Raw genomic sequence first — 21,012 nt, 5'->3', positions numbered from 1 at the left:
GAAACAACTTATCTTCCACACAAGTGAGAAAACTGGTTAATTTGTTACGGGGGTGGTGGCTGTTTTCTGAGAATATCAGTGAAAGGATCTTGACAAGCATGAGCCCTGCTCTAGAGTCTAAATTCCCTGAATGTTAGGCCTGTGCCCTTTAGTTCTTCACTTCCCTCCCATGGAACCCAGCCCGGGACTCTGAGAACAGGAAGGCTTGGTTACGATCTGGGTGTGAGTAGATGGCTCTCAGTATCTTGCTTTGTTGTGTTATCTTTGGATAAAAATCGATGGAGCCCCACTGTTACAGGCAGTGAATGACAGCATTTAATTGGTCATAGTTTTGACCAGGCCTTATCCCACTAAATCAATGAGAGGTTAAAGAAAAAGGCTCCAATATACATTTTCTGCTTTTGAGGACAACGTGCTGATGGTTAGTTAGCCTCCTGGGTCACCAGGATCCAGTACCCTTAGTCCCATTACTGTGTTTCCTCATAACCCCAACCCCTTACCTTAGCTGGATGTTAAACCCAGGTTTGGCGTGAATGGTCCATTCGCAGTGAGCATTTAGTGGGTAGCTCTCCAAAAAAATCTGACCCTTCGAGGCTCGCAGAACCTGGCCACATCCTGGGGAGAGAAGATTGGGGCATGGACATTTGAGTCAATAGGAAAGAGTTGCTGGAAAGTCTCAAAGAGCCTTTGAGCTCATCGCACACCCTGAGAATGAAACGGAGAAGGAAAGAACTATTTCTGAAGCACCTCGCGATGCGTAGGTTTTCATCCATCCAGCAGCTCGAGAAGGGAAGGGGCATCGTTCCAGTGTCCCAGCTGGGAAAATAGATACCAGAGGAATAACTGGCCTAGCTATTGAGTGACAGAGGAGAGATTCAAACCTAACTGTGTCCGACTGTGAACAAGCCACACTGTCATCCCCCATCGCTGAGATGGCCAGGGGCCAGCCTGTGGTCTCCTTCATGGGCTCTGGAAGCTGACCTTCCCCACGCCTCTCTCTATAGGACACTGTGGCTTTTGTCCAGAGTCTCCACCTACACATGACCCTTTGGTCTGTGTTCCCTGCACCTTCTCCATCCCACAAACAGAGCCCCAAAACTACTCTTTGCTGACCCCCTCCATCCAGTTAGAAAATTAATTTGATCTGTGAACAATTATGTAATCAATGCCTCTCTACGGCATGATCCTGGAGGGTGGACATAGTCTCTAACCAGTTGGACTAGATTAATGGGTTTCATTTTTTTCTAGTCTCCAACCCCCTTTTCTCAAACAAACTCTTGTGAAGACTGTCAATCAAAACAGGGACCCAAGAGGGGTTCTGGGTTAAAGCAGAAGCAGAGACCCAATGCCCTCCACCCTCATCATCACCCTTGTCCCTTGAGTTACCTGCAGGGGAGCCCTAAGATTTGAAAACCACTGGAAAAGCACGGGTGTGTAAGAGGCACCCTAGTTTTATAAGAGTTTAGGGAAAATGTCTTGAATTGGTTTTTACAGAAAAAAATCACCTGGGTCATGTAAATAAATATTTTCTGCAAGAGTTGGCCATCTATGATTGTGGGCCCAAACCGGCCCACTGCCTGTTCTTATAAATAAAGTTTTATTGGAACAGAGCCATGCCCATTCTTTTATGCATTGTCTATGGTTGCTTTCAAGCTCATAACAGCAGAGTTGAGTAGTTGCAACAAGAGACAATAAGACCTTAAAAAATGAAAATATTTACTATCTGCCCCTTTACAGAAAAGGTTCATCTATCCCTGGTCTGTATAGAATTCCAGATCTATAATTCTTTTGGTCGAGCTGGGATCTTTTCTAGCCTGTACACCTAGAACAGTACCTGGCATATAACAGGTGCTCCATAGATAGGAGTTGAATGAATAAATGGTGATATCATGATAGGCCAGGCCCTAGCGAAAAGATTCATAAACATTCTCTCCGTTAATCCCCATGAGAAACCAAGGAGAGCAACATTCATCTCCCCATATCCCAGATGCGAACGCTAAGGACAGGAGAGGGGAGGGGACTTCCCCGAGGCCAGATGGCCAGGGAGTCCGAAGACCATCAATCACTGTTCCAACAGTAAAGCCCTGGTGAATCTGGAGACTGCAGCATCCTCCTACCCGAGGCTTGAGACTCAGCGCTACCTTCTCCGGCTGTGTGGCCTTGGGCAAGCTACTTCATCTCTCAGAACCTCAGCAAACCTAAGTCCAGCGGGAATAAAACTGGTACCTCTGTCATAAGGTTTGTGAGACTTGAATCAAATTATGCACAGAAAGCCCTCAGCAGGAAAATCAGCAAATGCTAGTAGCCACGGAGCAGGGACTTGAACTTGAGTCTGTCGAGGACCAATGCTGGGTCTTGATTGGTAACTTAAACTGCCTTCGGGGCTTCCTGACCCAGCCCCCTTCCGCTCCATTTGGAGGAGCAGGACTTTTCCGCCCTTCCCCCCTCGCCCCCCAAAAAAGATAGGCTGACTCGTCACCACTCCCCCTGCTTTTCTGGAGTGCACGTTCCTTCTTCCTGCACACCTCACGCTCCTCCTCGCCCACGCCTGCCCATCTGCTGCCCGGCTACAGAAAGGATGCGTTGGGTGTGAGGGCCAGAAAAAGAAACCTTCGTGCACAGCCTCCAGCCCTGGAGCTGGAAGCTGCCCAGTCGCCAGGCGTGAAATCTCAGCTCCCACAGCAAACCTCCTGCAGGGACCCACGCCAGAACCAGCAGCAAATGCTGCTGCGGAAGCTGGAACCAGACAGCAGCATCCCTGGCCCCCTGTCCTCCTGCCATCCTTATGTCCAGGGGAAGCCACTGCCCAGCCCTGGTCAGGTCTCCTGGGCAAGACTACTCAGGCATCGGCGCGCCCCAGGATCTCATGCAGCCTGTGGAGGGCTCAGAGCCCCAGCCCCACCCAGACGCTGGCCCCCGACTGGCCATGTGAGCTACTAGACCACTTGCTCCTGCAGGCCCAGGGCTGTTCTTCAGGAGTCAAGATCCCAAACCACAGGGGCCATCTCGGTTACATTTCACAATGTTTCCTTCTCACCCCAGAGGGGAGGGCAGAGTGGGCACCAAGATGGGGACAGGTTCCAACCAACCTGAGACCAAGAGGCCACTTCTCAGCAATGTGCCTTGGGGAAGGGGTATCAGGCTCAGGGGAGAGGAGGAAGGAACCTCGCTCCCACCCCACACAGGGGCTGCTCCAGCTCCCTTTCCACACTGTCCCTCCTAGGGGAGGCAGCGGGCTGCGTGCAGGGTGCGAGCTGCACCTCTGTCTTGGGCAGAATAGTGAGCACAGCTCAGTGTCCGGCCAAGGAAGTGCTGCTGGCCAACCAAGCAGGTGGTCCTGTGTCTGAAAGGCCAGGGCCGGCAATGGGCCCGGGATCCGTGCTCAGACTCCCTGAGGATGTCTTGCTGCAGAGGAGGAAGGGGCGTGTGCGTGTGCGTGTGCGTGTGCATGTGCGTGTGCGTGTGTGTGTGTGTGTGTGTGTGTGTGTGTAGGGGAATTTGCCAGCAAAGTCAGACTGTCCACTGGGCTCTCAAATCTTGGACTCATCTCCAACCCACCCACCCAACCCTCCCACCACCTTCCCGGTTGCTACAAGCGGAATAGGAGAGAGAGCCGGATAGGCCCTGCTTCTGCAGAGCTGAAAGGAACTCTAGACTAGGAAGAGAGCTGGAAGGCTCCCAAAGACACGAACACCCGCCGCGTTCAGACAGGAGTCTTGTTGTCTCCAGCACGGAGGGGGCCCGGGGCAGGAGGGAGACACAACATCCTTCTGAGAAGCGGCTGAGCTTCCTTTTTTCTCTGCAATCTTTCCTCTGAAGGAAAAGAAAGCACTAAGGAAAACATTCAGACTTAGAAAGGGATTTGCACTTTCTTCCCTCCTGAGATGGCTCGGGAGACAGGCTTCGGTGGTTTAGCAGCAGCCTGGGGGCCGGACTGGGTCCGAATCCTGGGTCAGCCTCTAACCAGCTGCGTGAGCCCAGACAAGCTCTCCAGATTTTCCCAGCTGAGGGGCTTCCTCATTTGGAAATGAGAATAACAGCAGCACCGACTGCCATGTTGTTGTTATTTCTCTATTTGTTTGTACTAAGGGTTAGATGAGATAAATATTGCATCTAAAGCACTCAGCATGGTGCCTGGTGCATAGACATGCTCAATAAATGGAAAGCAATGTTATTTCTCTTGAGTCTTGTCTGGATCTGAGACACGATTTTGGTACAAGGATGACAGGGACAGCCCAGGTTCTGGCCACTGCCCCAGGGATCTGAAGAGCCTCGTTACATCTTTGGCTGGAGCCCTAAACCCATTAGGCCCAGGATCCCAGGCAGTGAGGGCAGAACAAATGCCTGGATGATGACAGGCCCATGCACGAGGCCAGGAGTTGGGAGAAAGCTGGCACCTTCCACGTGATTTGGCCCATCGTACCAGGACCTGCAGGCCCTCGGAGTGAGGCGCATCAGTGCCTCTCACATCCAGAGAGGGGAGAGATTGGGCTCTGGGCCCAGCCTCTGAGGTGGCATCTTGGTGCTGCCATTCCCAAGCTGTGTGACAGCAGGAGTGTCACTGAACCCCTCTGTGACTCAGTGTCCCCCCCGTAAAATGGCCGTGCTGAGGATTAATGAGTTAGTGCAGGAAGGTACAGAGCACGACGCCTGGTTCACGGTAAGTGCTCAGTGGTGACTTTAATCGGCGGCTCAGGTCTTCTTCAGGAGCAATCAGATGTCCAGGAGTGACTCCGCAGCTCACTCCGTGATGTGGCAGGTAATCCCAATCAAGTTGATACTTTGTACGGATTGTTTTATGTAACTGGTGGCCTCCCTCATGACACAGTTCTGTGAGATCAGGGGCCTTGCCTGTCATGTTCACGCCTTTAGATGCATTGAGTAGGTGCTCAATTAATTAACTGAATGAATGGCTGTGCAAGATACAATCAATCATCTGCCCAGCCAAACCATTTTTAAAGCCCCTCCCCTCTGTATCAAACGGTCTGTTCATTCAGTTGAAACTGTGGTCCAGCAAGAATAGCACTTTGTTGCAGAAGGTCTTTCCTCCCCAAAGCTGCCTGGGTATTTGCAACAAACACACACTGAGAAAACCCTGCCAATCCAATTCAAAAGACAGGATCTGGACTAGGGTAGCAGAAAGAACATAGAACGCTGAACACTTTCTGTCTTTTTTCTCTGTGCTTCAGCTCGGTTGATTTCTACTAAACCTATGCTTAAGTTCCCTGCTCTTTTCCGCTGTTGTGACCAACTGGTTGTTAATCTCCTCCAACTATTTTTTAAAAAATTTTAGATAGTATAGTTCTCAGTTCTGGGGTTTCCGTTTGGTACTTTTTAACATTTTTCAAATCTATTTTGAAATTTCTCTTCCCTTCTTTAATTGTATTAGCAGTTTACCAGTTCTGTAAATCCTTTAATATATATATTTTTAAGTTATTCAAAAATCCTTGTCTGAAAATTCCAGTATTTTCTCATGTGTGGTCCGTTTCTTTGGACTGACTTTTCTCTTGACTATAGGTCATATTCTCTTGCTTCTTCACAACAGAAAATACATATATTTTTTGCATTGTTAATATCCTTTCCTCTATTAGGCAGTTGGGATAAGGGACTGATTAGGTCGATCCAATCAGAAATTAAGCTAGTTTGAAGCAGGCCCGAGGCTATGATCCTTCTGGAAGGGTCTTGAAATTCAAGCACCAGGAACCTAACAACTGTCTTTGATTTTCAACACTCCCCCCCCCCCCCCCCCCCCCCCCCCAGCTTCCTGCAGCTCCATAGCTGCGAGAACGGAAAACCTGAGCCTAGGAGGTGGCACCACTCTGAAATGACAAGTGTTTGAAGCTGCAAAACTACACTATCCCAAGATCTCCAGCTTTCCAAGCCTTGCCCCAGCCTCTGCTTGCTCAGCAAATTTTCATTTAAGAGAATATCTGGTTGAGAGGATGGCCTTTGCTTTGGGGTCTCCTTCAGATTTAAGTTCGACCGGCCGTGTCCATACTACCCAAAGCAATCTATAAATTCAACGCACTTCCCATTAAAATACCAACGGCATACTTCAGAGATCTAGAACGAACTCTCCAAAAATTTATCTGGAATAAAAAAAGACCCCGAATAGCTGCAGCAATCCTGAAAAAGAACAAAGTAGGTGGGATCTCAATACCAGATATCAAGCTGTATTACAAAGCCACTGTTCTCAAAACTGCCTGGTACTGGCACAAGAATAGGCATATAGATCAATGGACTAGAATAGAGAGCCCAGAAATCGGCCCGAACCAATATGCTCAATTAATATTTGACAAAGGAGGCAAGAACATACAATGGAGCCAAGATAGTCTCTTCAATAAATGGTGTTGGGAAAATTGGACGGATATATGCAAGAAAATGAAACTAGACCACCAACTTACACCATACACAAAAATAAACTCAAAATGGATAAAGGACTTAAACGTACGACAGGAAACCATAAAAATTCTAGAAGAATCCAAAGGCAAGAAAATCTCAGACATATGCCGAAGCAATTTCTTCACTGATACAGCTCCTAGGGCACTTGAAACTAAAGAGAAAATGAACAAATGGGACTACATCAAAATAAAAAGCTTCTGCACAGCAAAAGAAACCATCAACAAAACAACAATGAGAAAACCCACTGTGTGGGAAAACATATTTGCCAATGTCATATCTGATAAGGGCTTAATCTCCAAAATTTATAGGGAACTCATACAACTTAACAAAAGGAAGATAAACAATCCAATCAAAAAATGGGCAAAGGACCTAAATAGACACCTTTCAAAAGAGGACATTCAGAAAGCCAAGAGACATATGAAAACATGCTCAAAGTCACTAATCATCCGAGAGATGCAAATCAAAACAACAATGAGGTACCATCTCACACCTGTCAGACTGGCTATCATCAACAAATCAACAAACGACAAGTGCTGGAGAGGATGTGGAGAAAAAGGAACACTTGTGCACTGCTGGTGGGAATGCACACTGGTGCAGCCACTATGGAAGACAGTATGGAGTTTCCTTAAAAAACTGAAAATGGAACTCCCATTTGACCCTGTGATCCCACTTCTAGGAATATATCCCAAGAAACCAGAAACACCAATCAGAAAGGATATATGCACCCCTATGTTCATAGCAGCACAATTCACCATAGCTAAGATCTGGAAACAGCCTAAGTGCCCATCAGTAGATGAATGGATTAGAAAACTGTGGTACATCTACACGATGGAATACTATGCTGATCTAAAAAGGAAGGAACTCTTACCATTTGCAACAGCATGGATGGAACTGGAGAGCATTATGCTAAGTGAAATAACCCAGTCAATGAAGGAAAAATACCACATGATCTCACTCATTCATGGATAATAGAGACCATTATAAACTTTTGAACAATAATAGATACAGAGGCAGAGCTGCCTCAAACAGATTGTCAAACTGCAGCGGGAAGGCTGGGGAGGGTTGGGGGGCAGGAGGTAGGGGGGTAAGAGATCAACCAAAGGACTTGTATGCATGCATATAAGCATAACCAATGGACATAAGACACTGGGGGATAGGGGAGGCTAGGGGACTGTCTAGGGCGGGGGGGGGGGGGGGGGAATGGACACATATGTAATACCCTTTGTAATACTTTAAGCAATAAAAAAAATAAAATAAAAAATAAGTTCGACCGGCCAGCCCATAGGCTCCTCACAAGTGTAGCAGGCTCCTCCTCTGCCTCCAGCAGACTCACCCTCTCACCTGCCCTGCCCCCAGCCAACCTCGTAGCTGACTGACTTACATATGAAGCATCCTGGATCACTTGCTCGCCCAGAAAGAACTCATTCCTCTGGAGTTTAGACTCTTATAGATTATGTATTCACAGATCCTCAAAGGTCTTAAAGGAAATTCTGAATTTTCTTTGATTTATCAAGTGATTTCTTGCTCTCTGAGCAGAAAGGAAGTCTTTTTCGTGTCCTATGCCCTAACCAGAAGCTGAGCAATGATGGATGAGCTCTTTGAGAACATGAAATCTTCTGCAAACTTCTCACATTAATTCCCTAGAGCCAAAGAGCTTCAGGACATGAAATATAAAATGCAATTTACCACACAATACTCGTCCTAGGAAGACTACCTCCTCGTGTCCAGCATATATTATATTGTCACTTTAGGGAATTCTGCTTTATTATTTTTCCTCTCTGGCCTTACATTGATTTCCTTTTCAAAAAAAAAAGAAAGAAAAAGAAAAGAGAAGGAAGGAAGGAAGCAAGAAAGCAAGCAAGCTAGCTTATTTTATGGCTCTGGTTTAATAATAAAAATAAGAATAGCCCTGGCCAGTGTGGCTCAGTTGGTTGAGCATCATCCCATGCACCAAAGGGTCACTGGTTCGATTCCTGGTTAGGGCACATGCCCAGGTTATGGGTTCGGTTCCAGACCAGAGTGTGCACGGGAGGCAACCTATCAATTCTCTCTCATATAAATGTTTCTCTCTCTCTCTCTCTCTCTCTCTCTCTCTCTCTCTCTCTCTCCCCCCCCCCCTATTTCCTTCCCTCCTTTCTTCTCCCTCTAAAATGAATAAAAACATATATTTTTTAAAAAAAGAATAGCAGCCACCATTTATTGAGTACTTACTATGTACCAGATTCCATATTAAGGGATTTATAGATGGTACTTAATTTAATCCACAAAAACCCTCTAAGGGGCCACTATTATAAATTCCCCCTTTGGTAAATGAGGAAGCGGAGACTTACAAAGATTGAGTAACGTTGCCCAAAGTCATAGGAGTAGAGATTCAAACCCAGGTGCCACTGGTTCCAAGCCCTATTGTTAACCGCCGCATAATACCACCCCCAATTTGGACCCAACTGGGATCGTTCATTTCCTGGAAGTGTCGGGACACCAAAGACCACAGCCAGATGAGCCAGTTTTCAGTGACTCCACCCAGGTGACTCTCTGGTTCTCCAGGAGGACAGCTCCATTAATCAGCAATACAGCCCAGCCAGTATTGCCCAGTGGTTGAGCATCGACCGATGCACCAGGAGGCCGTTGGTTCAATTCCCAGTCAGGGCACATGTCCAGATTGCAAGCTCGATCCCCAGTAGTGAACATGAAGGAGCTGATCAATGGTTCTCTCTCATCAATGTTGCTATCTGTCTCTCCCTCTACCTTCATCTCTCTGAAATCAATAAAAACGAGTTTGTTTTTTTTTAAAAAAAAAAGCTTTGTGAAAGTGCTCTCTCTCTCCCTTTCTCTCTCTCATACAGACACACAGAAATACACAGATACACACACACACACACACACACACACACACACATTTGCTCTTGACCATTGTCTGTTATGGCTCAAGGACCAGCCTCACAAATCCTCCTCCTCTCTCCTATTCTAGCGCACACACATTTTGGGGCATGGCTTATGGCCAGTTCCTCTGCTCCTCTGCCTCTATGAAAAATATGACTAAGAAGATAAATGTACTCAGACCTATAATCTCTCCTTATAAATCCTCTCTTCTCTGGGTTGATTTCCTAACCTTCTCATATCCCCTGGATCCTTTGACGCCTGAAAGGTTAGGCCCACTGTAATGCTACCTGGAAGTGTGACATACGGAGTGGCTCTTGGTCCCGCTCCTGCTCATCTTATTTGGTGGCTAAGAAACTCAGTCTGAGGGCCAAGTCAAATAAACTCCACTCTGGAGGTCAGCAGAGGGGCTCCACCTGAGAAGCCAACCTCCCAGTTTAAGAAGCGTTGAAACCACTGAGAGGAAGGCTTCATTTTGACTCTAGCTCTCAGCCCCTGGAGCCAGCACACAGACTGCCGTTCCTAAATGCCTTTCCTGCAGGAGGAACCAGGATTCGTGGAGAAATGGCTGGTTCCAGACCAGAGAGCGAGGAATTGCTTACTGAACGATGCAGTAGAGCCAGCTTGCAGGGGCTTTGCTGGCCAATCCCGGGCCAATTTTAGCACGGAAAAGGAAAATGGTGATAACGTGGAACATGGAAAATATTAAATTCACGTGTCTATAGTGCAATAAAAGAAAGTCAGATGTGGGGAAATGTTAATAGGTGAATCAAGGTGAAAGGTATAGGAATGTACTATTCTCTCAACTCTCTGCAGATTTGAAATTTTTCAAAATAAAAAGTTGGGGAAAGAAAAATAAGAATCCGCTCCCATCTCTAGCCTGGATTTTCTGAGCTCACGAAACCATTCTTTCCTAGGCAGGGAGATGTGAATAAAGTCTTCCCTTAGGCTCAGTGACTTCAGGTCATTCTCCTGTTATCTTGGTTAAACAATCTGCCAATGGTTATGAATGACTGGATCACATAACTGATTTTAAGACTGTCGAAAGTTGGGTTAACACTAATTAACATTGTCAAGGACGTGATCAAATAAAGGTGCTGTAACATAAGCTCAATGCTCTATATGAAAGCTCTATAACTCAAATACAGAATCGTCTTTCTGGAATTTGCCGGTCACTTCTTCTTCCTTCTAAGATTCTATATGGCATGGGGGAGGGGGTGGAGGGGTGAGGGGCAGGAATGCCTGGGCCTCCAGATGGTATTCAGCAAGAAGCCCTCCTTCCTTCGGAATGAAACTGCCTGAAAGGATCACTTGGGCGCCATCTACTGGGTAAATGCTTGCACTGCCATGGGGGTCCAGCAAGCTGCCCTGGCCATAAACAGCCACCCAAGTGTGGTGGCTTCCCCTTAACAGAGGCAGGCAGCACCCAGCGCCCGGCAAGCAGTCCCCAAACAGTGAAATGAATTACTTCCCCCTCTGAATTCCCCTCACATTCATTTAATGCCAATAGGAGACACATGTGGTAAGGACCTAATAACATGATAATATCACACGGATGTCTTCTTACAGTCAAACGCTGTTTCCATGGATGGTTTGTAAACTCACCGAGGGCTCATTGTTTCCCCTGGTGACTAACCCAGGGCTCCACAAAACATGCTCTATGAAGGCTGAGACTGTGGCCAGATAGCACACTGTGTGGGATGAGGCTTTCAGAGCAAACATCACGGAGCTGAACAAGCACAACTGAACTAACACAGAATGAGATAGGAATCGGACCATTATTCTGTTTGTTTCATAGCACTGATGACCACACTTCAATTTTTTTTTTTTACTTTTTGGGTGTTTTGGGTTTGTTTTTTTTTAGTCTCTTTTCTCTAAATTGCAAGCTCCAAGACCTGTCTTGCTCATCACTGTATGTCCAGCACCCCAGACCATCCACTCAAGAAATATTTTTTGAATGGCTGGGTAGACTGATGAATGAGAGCCTGGCTTTGTGTTCTGCCAGTGGCAATGGCCTGTTGTAGCGATAAGCTGTCTTTGGGGAAGCCTTGATCCGACACCTGGATACCATCACTGGTCCAACCACTTGGGATGGAGAATACAGTGGGGCCTTGACTTACGAGTGTCCCGACTAACAAGTTTTTTGAGATACCAGCTGTCTCTCGGCGGATTTTTTGCATTGAGTTGACAGAGTAATTTGAGTTAACGAGCTCCTTAACGAGCTCGGTCTCGGAACGAATTAAACTCGTAAGTCAAGGCCCCGCTGTACTTCCCTAGTTGACTGATTTGGGGCTTAGCCACGTGGCCTCTTAAAATGTGAGTGACTGTGATATGAGAAGAGGCCTTAATGTGTCTGTGTGTATGGCTTGGCCTCTTGTGCTTCTGCAACTCCCCCCAAGAACAGCACGTCCCTAGTAGCTGCTGCCCCTTTGGCCTGGGCCCTGAGGCATGGAGTTCAACCCACATCAGCTCAGCTGAAATCAGTTGAACCCCCGCCCACCCACAGACCCATAATAAAAAAATATTTCCTTTTGAGATTTGTTACACAGCAAAAACTGACTATTATATATGGACATATTATCACCACCACCCCTGAAAGCTTCAACTTAGATATTCCACTCTCTGCCTACAATACCCCTTCTATCTATGTGTTCCACCGCTTTACTACCAGTAAGCCTACTTTTCTACCACATTGAAACATCCATCCCTATTCTCTCTCTGCCAGGCTCTTTCTGATTTCATGTCCTATCCAACCTGGATTAATTGTCTTACCCAATTCTCAGATCAAGCAAATGCCTGTTTCAGTTCATCGTTGCTACCATGCTGCTGGCAAGCACTGACCACTGGCCTGACTGCAGAGCCTACATAACAGTTCCAGTTTGAACTAGGCCCTCAGTCTTGCTGGGACTTGCCTTTCCTTATTCCTCACGTGGCTGTCTCAAACCTTTGCTATTCTCAAGCCCCGGTCTCACTTCCACTCTGTCCTCAGCAGAGATTCCACTTCCCACTTTTCAGAGAAAACAGAGCTTTTGAAGTGGAGGTTGCATGAGACTGTGGTTAAGAACCAGGGGTCTAGAGTTGCACCCACATAGGTATCTTTCTGGTTTGCCCACACCTGAGCAAAGGCATAGCTCAAGCATCAACTCCTACCTAACATCTCCCCTACCCCTGACTCCCTCTTCTTTTACCTCTGTCCCGTCAATGCCATATCCTAGTCCCCAACTTTTCCCACTGCACTCAGAATAACATCTAAACTCTTTACCCAGTTCACCTACCTACAAGGCCATGCACAATCTGACTCCTGCCTATGGCCCCAATCATATCACTTAGCCCTTCTCCACTCACACAGAGAAGGAGCAACCTGCCATTTCCAAAGGGAAGAAACCCTAAAGTGATCTAATAGACTGTAGGGCGTCAATGCGAAATCGAAGTTGTGCTGGACAGCTCTGATTATGTCTGTCTTAAGCAGTTTTATTTCTGGACCACTACCAGCTTGGCCATTCAGGAGCATATAAAAGAATAAGGATGCCGAAACCGGTTTGGCTCAGTGGATAGAGCGTCGGCCTGCGGACTGGAGGGTCCCAGGTTCGATTCCGGTCAAGGGCGTGTACCTGGGTTGCGGGCACGTCCCCAGTAGGAGATGTGCAGGAGGCAGCTGATCTATGTTTCTCTCTCATCGATGTTTCTGGCTCTCTGTCTCTCTCCCTTCCTCTCTGTAAAAAATCAATACAATATATATATATATATATATATATATATATATATATATATATATATATAAAATAAGGATACGTTTACTGTATTCATTTTCGCTATATGCCAGGCAAAGCACTAGGCATTTCACACACATATCTGCTTTAATTCTACAAACAGCCCAATAGCATTCTTCCCATTTTCAAGAAAAGGAGACTGCGATTAGCAAGGGTAGATGGCTTGGCCATGGTCACAGTACAAAACCATTAGTTAGCCCAGGCCCGTGTCATTCCAGAGCCTGTGGTCTTGATCATATCAGAATGTCTCCAGAGAACAGCTGCCAGAGGAAGACCAGGGTGAAATCCTGTAGCGAATCTCCCTGGAAATTAACCCCCCCACCCCCAAAGTCCTAAATTCAATTTCCTGGAAACCATCTAAAATGACATCAAAGTTTTAAATCTGCACCTGAGACCAGCACTTTAAAATCATCTGTATTCAGAATAATTGAGCTCCCGGGCTCACGGTGAAGCACCAACGTGTCCCTTCTCCAGGGGTAATTGCATTTTTTCGGCCGCAAACCACAGACCTCACCGTTTTCCCCAGACTCTTGAAATCCGTGGCATTTTGCTAAGGTTAGATCAGGCAAAGAATACCAATAGCTCTCCAGTCTCCATCTCCGCGGCCTGGGAATATCATTACAGGAGGAAAACTGCTCAGCCTGCAAGCCCACCCAGACTGCTTCTGACTCAAGGAAGGAGCATGTAGAACAGGCTTAACACAATACTAACAGTGCGTCCACTGTCCCAGGTCCCACATCTCAGCGGGACAGCCACCATCAGGGCTCTGCAGAGGGGAGTCTCCGCTGGGGGGAAGTTACAGTTCCACTACATTTTCAAAGGGGTAACCCTCATAAAGACTAAGTAATTCCTGGAGTTCCAGTAGAACCCAGAAAAAAAATCTCTTTCCCAGGACAAGGGGCATGCTGATAATTTGACATGGGCCTCAGGAATTTAACACAGGATTCAAAAAATGTACCAATAGGAATTCATATTTAAAATGCATTACAGACGGAGAATTTCGATGCTGTAGTCACTGTTATCTGACAGATGCTAATGTGGAGCTGCTTCAGGAATGGCCAGGAGGCCATGCAGAGCGCCTTGGCTGTGTTCAGCAGAAAGGGGAAGATTTAAGAGCAGATAGGAACCTCCTGTGGCCAATTCCAAACAGATGTCCACAGTCCACAACCAGCAGATGGAAATGCGCGTGTTTGTTTTTTTATAGCCTTATCTAGAAAGCTCTCTGGCCGCAAGCTTGCCAGAACTCAGATTCCAGCAAGAGAAACCGTAGTCCGCGGCCAGCGGAGACATTAAATCAGCGGGCACTAGAGACGGAGCTGCCTCGGGGGTCTACTCACGCATGCAGTCTCCTCCGTACCAGCCCGCCCGGCATTCCGCACAGTAGAAGCCCTTCACGTAGAAGTCGTCCAGTGTGCCTCCCCACGAGCCGTTTCGGCAGGTCTTGCAGTTTTCAAAGATGGTGCAACCTGAAACATTTGAAAAAAGAGGGTGTTGGAGTCAGCACCTGCTGCATGACCGGCTGCATGGGAGAAACCGGGCACCTTCTCAGGGCCTTGTCTCAAGGAAGGGCACCTGGACCGAGACAGGCGCCAAAGCCTTCGGTAAATGCTGGCTCCCAGGACATCCTAGAGTCACCGGCATTCAGACCAAGGAGGGTGCTGACACCCGTCTTTCTAGTTAGCGGCTGAAGTTCTAAAGTAACATGAAATAACCTGCAGCAAAACCACCTAGAATATCATCATCCAGGGCAAACCGGTCACATTCTTTATATCCACCTATACAAACGCATTTTTGTCGATCAGGCTTACACTATATACTGTACATTCTGGTTCCGTAACTTACTGTTTCACTTAATAAAAGGAGGCATCATCCCATGTCATTGAAGGTCCTTCTATGTCATATACTTCTACCACCCAAGCATGCCTTTGGAAACAACCTTAATGCCTAACAGTGGGCTCATCCGGGAAGGTGTCAGGCTACCCCCACCAGCAGGCCACACCAGAGAGGCGTGAGCAGTTCCCAGGCAAGGGTCAGTGAAAAGATTTATTGATTGATTTGAGAGAGGAAAGGAGAGAGTGAGGAAAACATCAATTTTTATGGTCCCACTTATTCATGCATTCACTGGTTGATTCTCGTAAGTGTCCTAACCAGGGATCAAACCCACAACCTTGGCACAGTGGGATAATGCTCTATCCAACTGAGCTACCCGGCCAGGGCTTGGATCACTTTTAAAACATGGTCTCTTGAGCCGTGGAGGGTGATGAGGGAAGGTAGAGCTCATTCAATCTCACTCAGGACAGACAGCTAAGTTCTAGCCCAGCCACATTTTATCCTTAGAACTTACTCCAGTATCTGCCACATAGGAAGTATTCAATAAATATTATTAGAGTGAATGGATGATGGGTGGATGGATGGATGGATGGATGGATGGGTGAACTGCCAATGCAGGCTTCTGAGCTGTTTGAGATAACCAGGGTCTCCTTGAGCTGACAGCATACTCTTGCTTTTGGCTGAAATTCGGCTTTGTTGGGTTACGGTGTATATATTTGCAGTGTGTATATGGTGGTTCCTGTAGGAGAGAGACTAGTAACCCTCTCTTCACATACCAGCCTGATTCTACTTCCCTCTCACGGTCCCTTCTCCCACCAGAAAAGAGTTGCTTATATGATGCCTCAAATTCATGTGGCCCGTAATTAGGTCCTAGGGGGGTCACTGTGCCTCCTACAGGCCATCTTCACCTGTGTGCCACTTCCCATCTTTGCTTCCCTTACCCGTGTGCCACTGAGGATGCAAATGGACTCAGAGTATAACCTCAACGATCCTGCCAACTCTTTCTTGGCACAGTAACACCCAGGCCATTACGTGCAAGCCACAAAAACCAGCCTGGTGATGAAAAAGAATGAGGCGCTATTAAAAAAGACACCAAGGAACTCACAGAATTGCCAGAAGGGCCAGAGGACCGAGTTCAGAGCTACACAGCCTAGAACCACACACAAACACCTCGCAAACTTGGTCGGGTGAGGGCCCTGGTGCTGCTGGACATTCTGGAAATCACAGCTCACATTCCTGCCACCATGCCCCTGGACCTTGACCCTCCTACCATCCCTGCCACCAGCACAGAGAAGATTGTTGTCATCCATGATATAACTTTCTAAAACCACATTGAGATCTCATTTCTCATGCATGAAACTGGCAACAATCCCAAATGACATGTTCTGTTGCAAGGCTTTGAGAAAACAGTCCCCTCATACACAGCCACTGTGAGTGCCAAAGGCACGGAGGAAAATTTAGCAAAGGCTGGCAAAATGACAGGTGCACCTCTCTTTGACCCGCAACCCCTCTCCTAGGAATGTACCCCAAAGATACACCGCAAAAATACTAAATGATGTATGCCTTGGGCTATTCACTATAGCATTGTTTATATTAGCAAAAAGCTGGAAGCAGCCCAAATACTCATAAACTATGGAAATCACACAACACAGTTATGAGTAATTGCAAAAAGAAATGAAGATGGCGGCTTCATACTGTCAGTGAGTGATCTCCAGCATGCATTTTTAAGAGCAAAAAGCAAGGATAAAGTATGCTAACTTTCGTGCAATAAGGGAGAAGATGTATACATGTGTATATATTTTCTTGTATTGTAAAATATGGAAAACGGATGGAAATAAAAAGCCTATCTGTATATCACACAGGTGGCATATGTTACAGAGAAAAGAAGTGCAGGCACATCTTGGAGATACTGCAGGTGTGATTCCAGACCACCGCCATCAAGTGAGTCGTAAGCTTTTGCTGGTGGGAAGTTTGCCTTCAATTTGTAAAAAAAAAAATATGCAACATTTATGAAGCGCAATTAAGCAAAATTCAATAAAACAAGGTATGCCTGTACGTCGATTGGCTTTAAAACGCAGTACTTTGACTGTATACACTTAGTGGGATATATTCTAAGGTCAATAATAACCATAAAGAAAGCGTAACTTCAATCAGTGGTCTTATTGTTAGTACTAATAGTATTGTTATTTTATACAATTCTATTATGTTCTAACAGAAGATAAAGAATATAAGTGATTAGGTTAGTATTATTAGAAAATAGGATGTTCACCATGGGACAAAAGAGATACAAATATAAAATCAAAGAAGTTAAGTGAACCTTATTATATTTGAACTTGAATATCAACGTACATTCATTTAAAAATGTCAGGCATTGGGAATACAGTGTCTTCACTAAAACGAAGACAAAACAAAGGGACCTGGAACAATGACAGTCCAATAGCAAGGAACACCTCAGGTGCTTGTGTTCTCAGACCAGCGTTCCCTGGAGACACGGCCAACCGACTGCAGATCTGGGGCAGAAAATGCACAAGAAGAACACGACACATCTTGGCATGTGAGAAGCCACGGAAGCCTTCAAACCCTAGTGTGGCCATGTCGGAAGAACACAGGGGGACAAGAAGGGCCTCCAGTGCCCTCCAATGGGGTGATGTGCGCATCAACATGGGTAATGACCTAAACAATTAAAGCACATAAATAAATCAAAATGCCTGAGTTCATGATCTCTCTCTCTCTCTCTCTCTCTCTCTCTCTCTCTCTCTCTCTCTCTCTCTCTCTCTTTCTCTCTCTCTCTCTCCTCCCTCCTGCCAGACTGAGCTACTTGCAGAGTCCTAAATCCTATGCTTTCTCTTGCCACAGGGCCTTAGCACATGCTGTCCTCCACAGGCTGACCTCTCTATCAGAATCCCTTCACCCTTGGCAGTTGGCTGCTGCCATCGTCAGAACACACATCACCTCCTTTAATACGTCTCCACAGACCTTCCCTCCACTGACCCCATCCCCTTCTGTGCTCCCCTGGTATCTTGTGCTTCTCTGTCACAGCACTTATCATACTTAATTATAGTTGCCTATTTCCCTTTCCATCTCTCCCACCAGGCTGCAAGCCCTGGGAATGCAGGAAATGTGACTTTAAAAAAAAATCACTGTATTCCCAATGCCTGACATGATACATAGGAGCTGCTTAGTGTGTTTTGTATTTTGTTTTATTGTTATTGAATTTATTGGGGTGACATTGGTTAATAAAATAATACAGGTTTCAAGTGTACGATTCTATCATCCATCATCTGTATATTGTATTGTGTGTTCACCATCCAAAGTCAAGTCTCCTTCCATCACCATTTATCCCCATTTACCTTCTTTTACCTTCTCCAACCCCCTTTCCCTCTTGTAATCACCCTTCTGTTGTCTGTGTCTATCAGTTTTTTGTGTTTGTTTGATTTTGCTAATCCCTTCATCTTTTTCACCAAGCCCCCAACCCCTCCTACCCTCTAACAGCTGCGAGTCTGTTCCATGTATCTCCGAGTCTGTTTCTATTTCATTTGTTTATTTATTTTGTTCATTCGATTCTACATACAAGTGAAATCTTATGGTATTTGTCTTTCTCTGATTGACTTAGTTCACTTAGCGTAATACTCTCCAGTCTATCCATGCTGTCACAAAAGGTAAGATTTCCTTCTTTTTTACAGCCGAGTGGTATTCCACTGTGTAAATGTACCACAGCTTTTTTATCCACTCATCTACTGAGGAGCACTTGGGCTGCTCCCAAATCTTGGCTATTGTAAATAACACTGCAATGAACATAGGGGAACATATATTCTTTCGAATTAGTGTTGTGGGTTTCTTCGGATAAATTCCCAGAAGTGGAATTGCTGGGCCATTAGGAAGTTCCATTTTTAATTTTTTGAGGAAACTCCATACTGTTTTCCACAGTGGCTGCACCAAGGTGCATTCCCACCAACAGAATGAGGGTTCCCTTTTCGCCACATCCTTGCTAACATTTGTTGTTTGTTGACGTATTGATGATAGCCATTCTGACATGTGTATGGTGCTATCTTACTGTGGTTTTAATTTGCATTTCTCTGATTATGAGTGACATTGAGCATCTTTTCATAAGTCTCTTGGCCTTTGCCCATTATTTTAATTGAGTTGTTTGGTTTTTTGGTATTGTTTGAATTCTTTATAAATTTTGGATATTAACCCCTTATCAGCTATGTCACTGGCAAATAGGTTCTCCCATTCAGTGGGCTGTCTTTTCATTTTTTTGATGGTTTTCTTTGCCGTGCAAACCTTTTTAGTTTGATGTAGTCCCATTATTTATTTTCCCCTTTATTTCCCTTGTCTGAGGAGATGTATCAGAAAAAATATTGCTACAAGAAATGTCTGAGTTTTCATGCCTATGTTTTCTCCTAGGATTTTTATGGTTTTGACTCTTACATTTAAATCTTGAATCTATTTTGTGCTTATTCTTGTGTATGGTGCAAGGAGGCGGTCTAGTTTCATTTTTTTTTTTTTGCATGTATCTGTCCAGTTTTCTAAACACCGTTCACTGAATAGACTGTCTTTACCCCATTGTATGTTCTTGCCTCCTTTGACAAATATTGATTGACCATAAAGGCGTGGGTTTATTCTTGGGCTCTCTATTCTTATCCATTGATCAATATGTCTGTTTTTATGCCAGTACCATGCTGTTTTGATTACTATGGCCTTGTAGTATAGTTTGATATCAGTTTGTTTGTTAAATCAATGAATGAGTATATAAATTCACATTTTTATGAGTTTTAACACTGAAAACACTGAACTCCTCCAGTTCCTCCAGTTAGAATGAGCTGAATTATGCCATTCTTAATAGGCATGGCCTCAAAGCCTCCTGATGGCTTCCCATCAGGGCAAGTGTTCAGCCTGTTCCCATTCATGACCTCAGAAAACGCAAGGCAACCTCAGGTCTCCCATTCCACACTCACCTGGGTGAATCAGGCAGGAGTCACACTCATTGTCCTCATTCCTGCAGCAAGGGATGGTATAACCCACAACTTCCTTCTTTCCAGGGCAGACGCATTCAATCTGATCATATTCACAGCACTCGCGACACATGATATTCCACTCGGCTCCGGGGCAGGCTTCATTAATGACTGTGTACTCTGAAATAGAAACCAGCAGGTAAAGACAAAGGTCCTGGCAGGAAGGGGTAAGACCCATAAGTACTCTACTGCTAAAAAGCAACCCTGCCCTACAAATGTATTGCCCTGCCTGAATGATAGAGAGGACCCTATGCATTCTTCCAGGCCAACATCTCCCAAGTGGGTGGCTTACCTCAGAGGGTGTTCAAAACCACCCATTGTGCATAAATGGAATTTGTGAGAACTGCTATTCATTTTCATTTTTTAACGAAGTAAGAAATCATGTTTTATCTATATATAATCTAAGTGGATGACACATACACATAGATAATTTACAAGCAAATATATACCTCTTGAGTGCCTACGCTCATTTCTATTTTTGCTGGGGTGCATCAGGCCACGGCTTACAGTTACACAGGTGGTGCAGTGCACAACTCCAGGACCATTCAACGGCACAGCTGCCCAGCACAGCCCAGGCATTCAGGCCATCAAAAAAGTTTGGAGACCGGTCTCTAGATTAGGACATTCAAGTGCAAGGCTGATGGCCAAGTGGAGACCATGTCATTCATTTCCTCCAAACCTGGCTCCTCCCTCTCGCAGCATGCAACTTTTATGGTATCTTCAAAGGGAAAACCAACAGAGAAGACAAAAAGCACCTTAATTAGTATGTTTGGGAGAATTTCAATGTTTTCCAAGGGTGAACTCATTGGCAGAACTTTATACAGTCCCTAAATTCAAGTGAGCATTCTTTCCCTTGAGAAAGAAAAAAATGAACGTATTCCTTTCTGGGTAGCATTTATGTATTTCTTTCTTAAATCATACACACACCTTAAGTAAATGAAAAAGAAAGGCCATCTGGCAAAATCTAAAAGAGGAATCAGGTGGAGGCTGCCCAGACTAAGAAACAGACTTCGCTTTGATGCTTGTCTTTCTCCCATTCTCCATTTCTAAAAATGTTGCACAAAGATGACGACTGAAGCAGAAATAGGTCAGATATCTGAGGAAGAAAGTGAATCTGG

At 45.6% G+C, this 21,012-nt stretch overlaps 1 protein-coding gene across 9 annotated transcripts in view; it reads right to left on the bottom strand.

The window, feature by feature from the left end:
- PAMR1 (peptidase domain containing associated with muscle regeneration 1) overlaps nucleotides 1–21,012 on the bottom strand; it is a 142,524-nt gene that overhangs the window by 27,216 nt on the left and 94,296 nt on the right. For 7 of the 9 annotated variants that reach the window (XM_036326181.1, XM_036326179.1, XM_036326183.1 and 4 more), the window contains 3 exons: nucleotides 19,838–20,014; nucleotides 14,387–14,515; nucleotides 501–615 (listed from right to left, as the gene is read on the bottom strand). In XM_036326181.1, coding sequence (XP_036182074.1) covers nucleotides 501–615; nucleotides 14,387–14,515; nucleotides 19,838–19,967 — 374 coding nt within the window. In that variant the 5' untranslated portion in view covers nucleotides 19,968–20,014. Of the gene's footprint in view, nucleotides 1–500; nucleotides 616–14,386; nucleotides 14,516–19,837; nucleotides 20,015–20,343; nucleotides 20,613–21,012 lie in introns of those variants that run through there. The other 2 variants (XM_036326177.1, XM_036326185.1) reach the window with 2 other exon arrangements.

The sequence above is a fragment of the Myotis myotis genome, unplaced genomic scaffold, assembly GCF_014108235.1.
Source record: "Myotis myotis isolate mMyoMyo1 unplaced genomic scaffold, mMyoMyo1.p scaffold_m19_p_10, whole genome shotgun sequence".
In the NCBI taxonomy this organism is placed as follows: Eukaryota; Metazoa; Chordata; class Mammalia; order Chiroptera; family Vespertilionidae; genus Myotis; species Myotis myotis.
The sequence above is the reverse complement of the archived record's forward strand: the minus strand, read 5'-3'. Positions and strand labels throughout refer to the sequence as shown.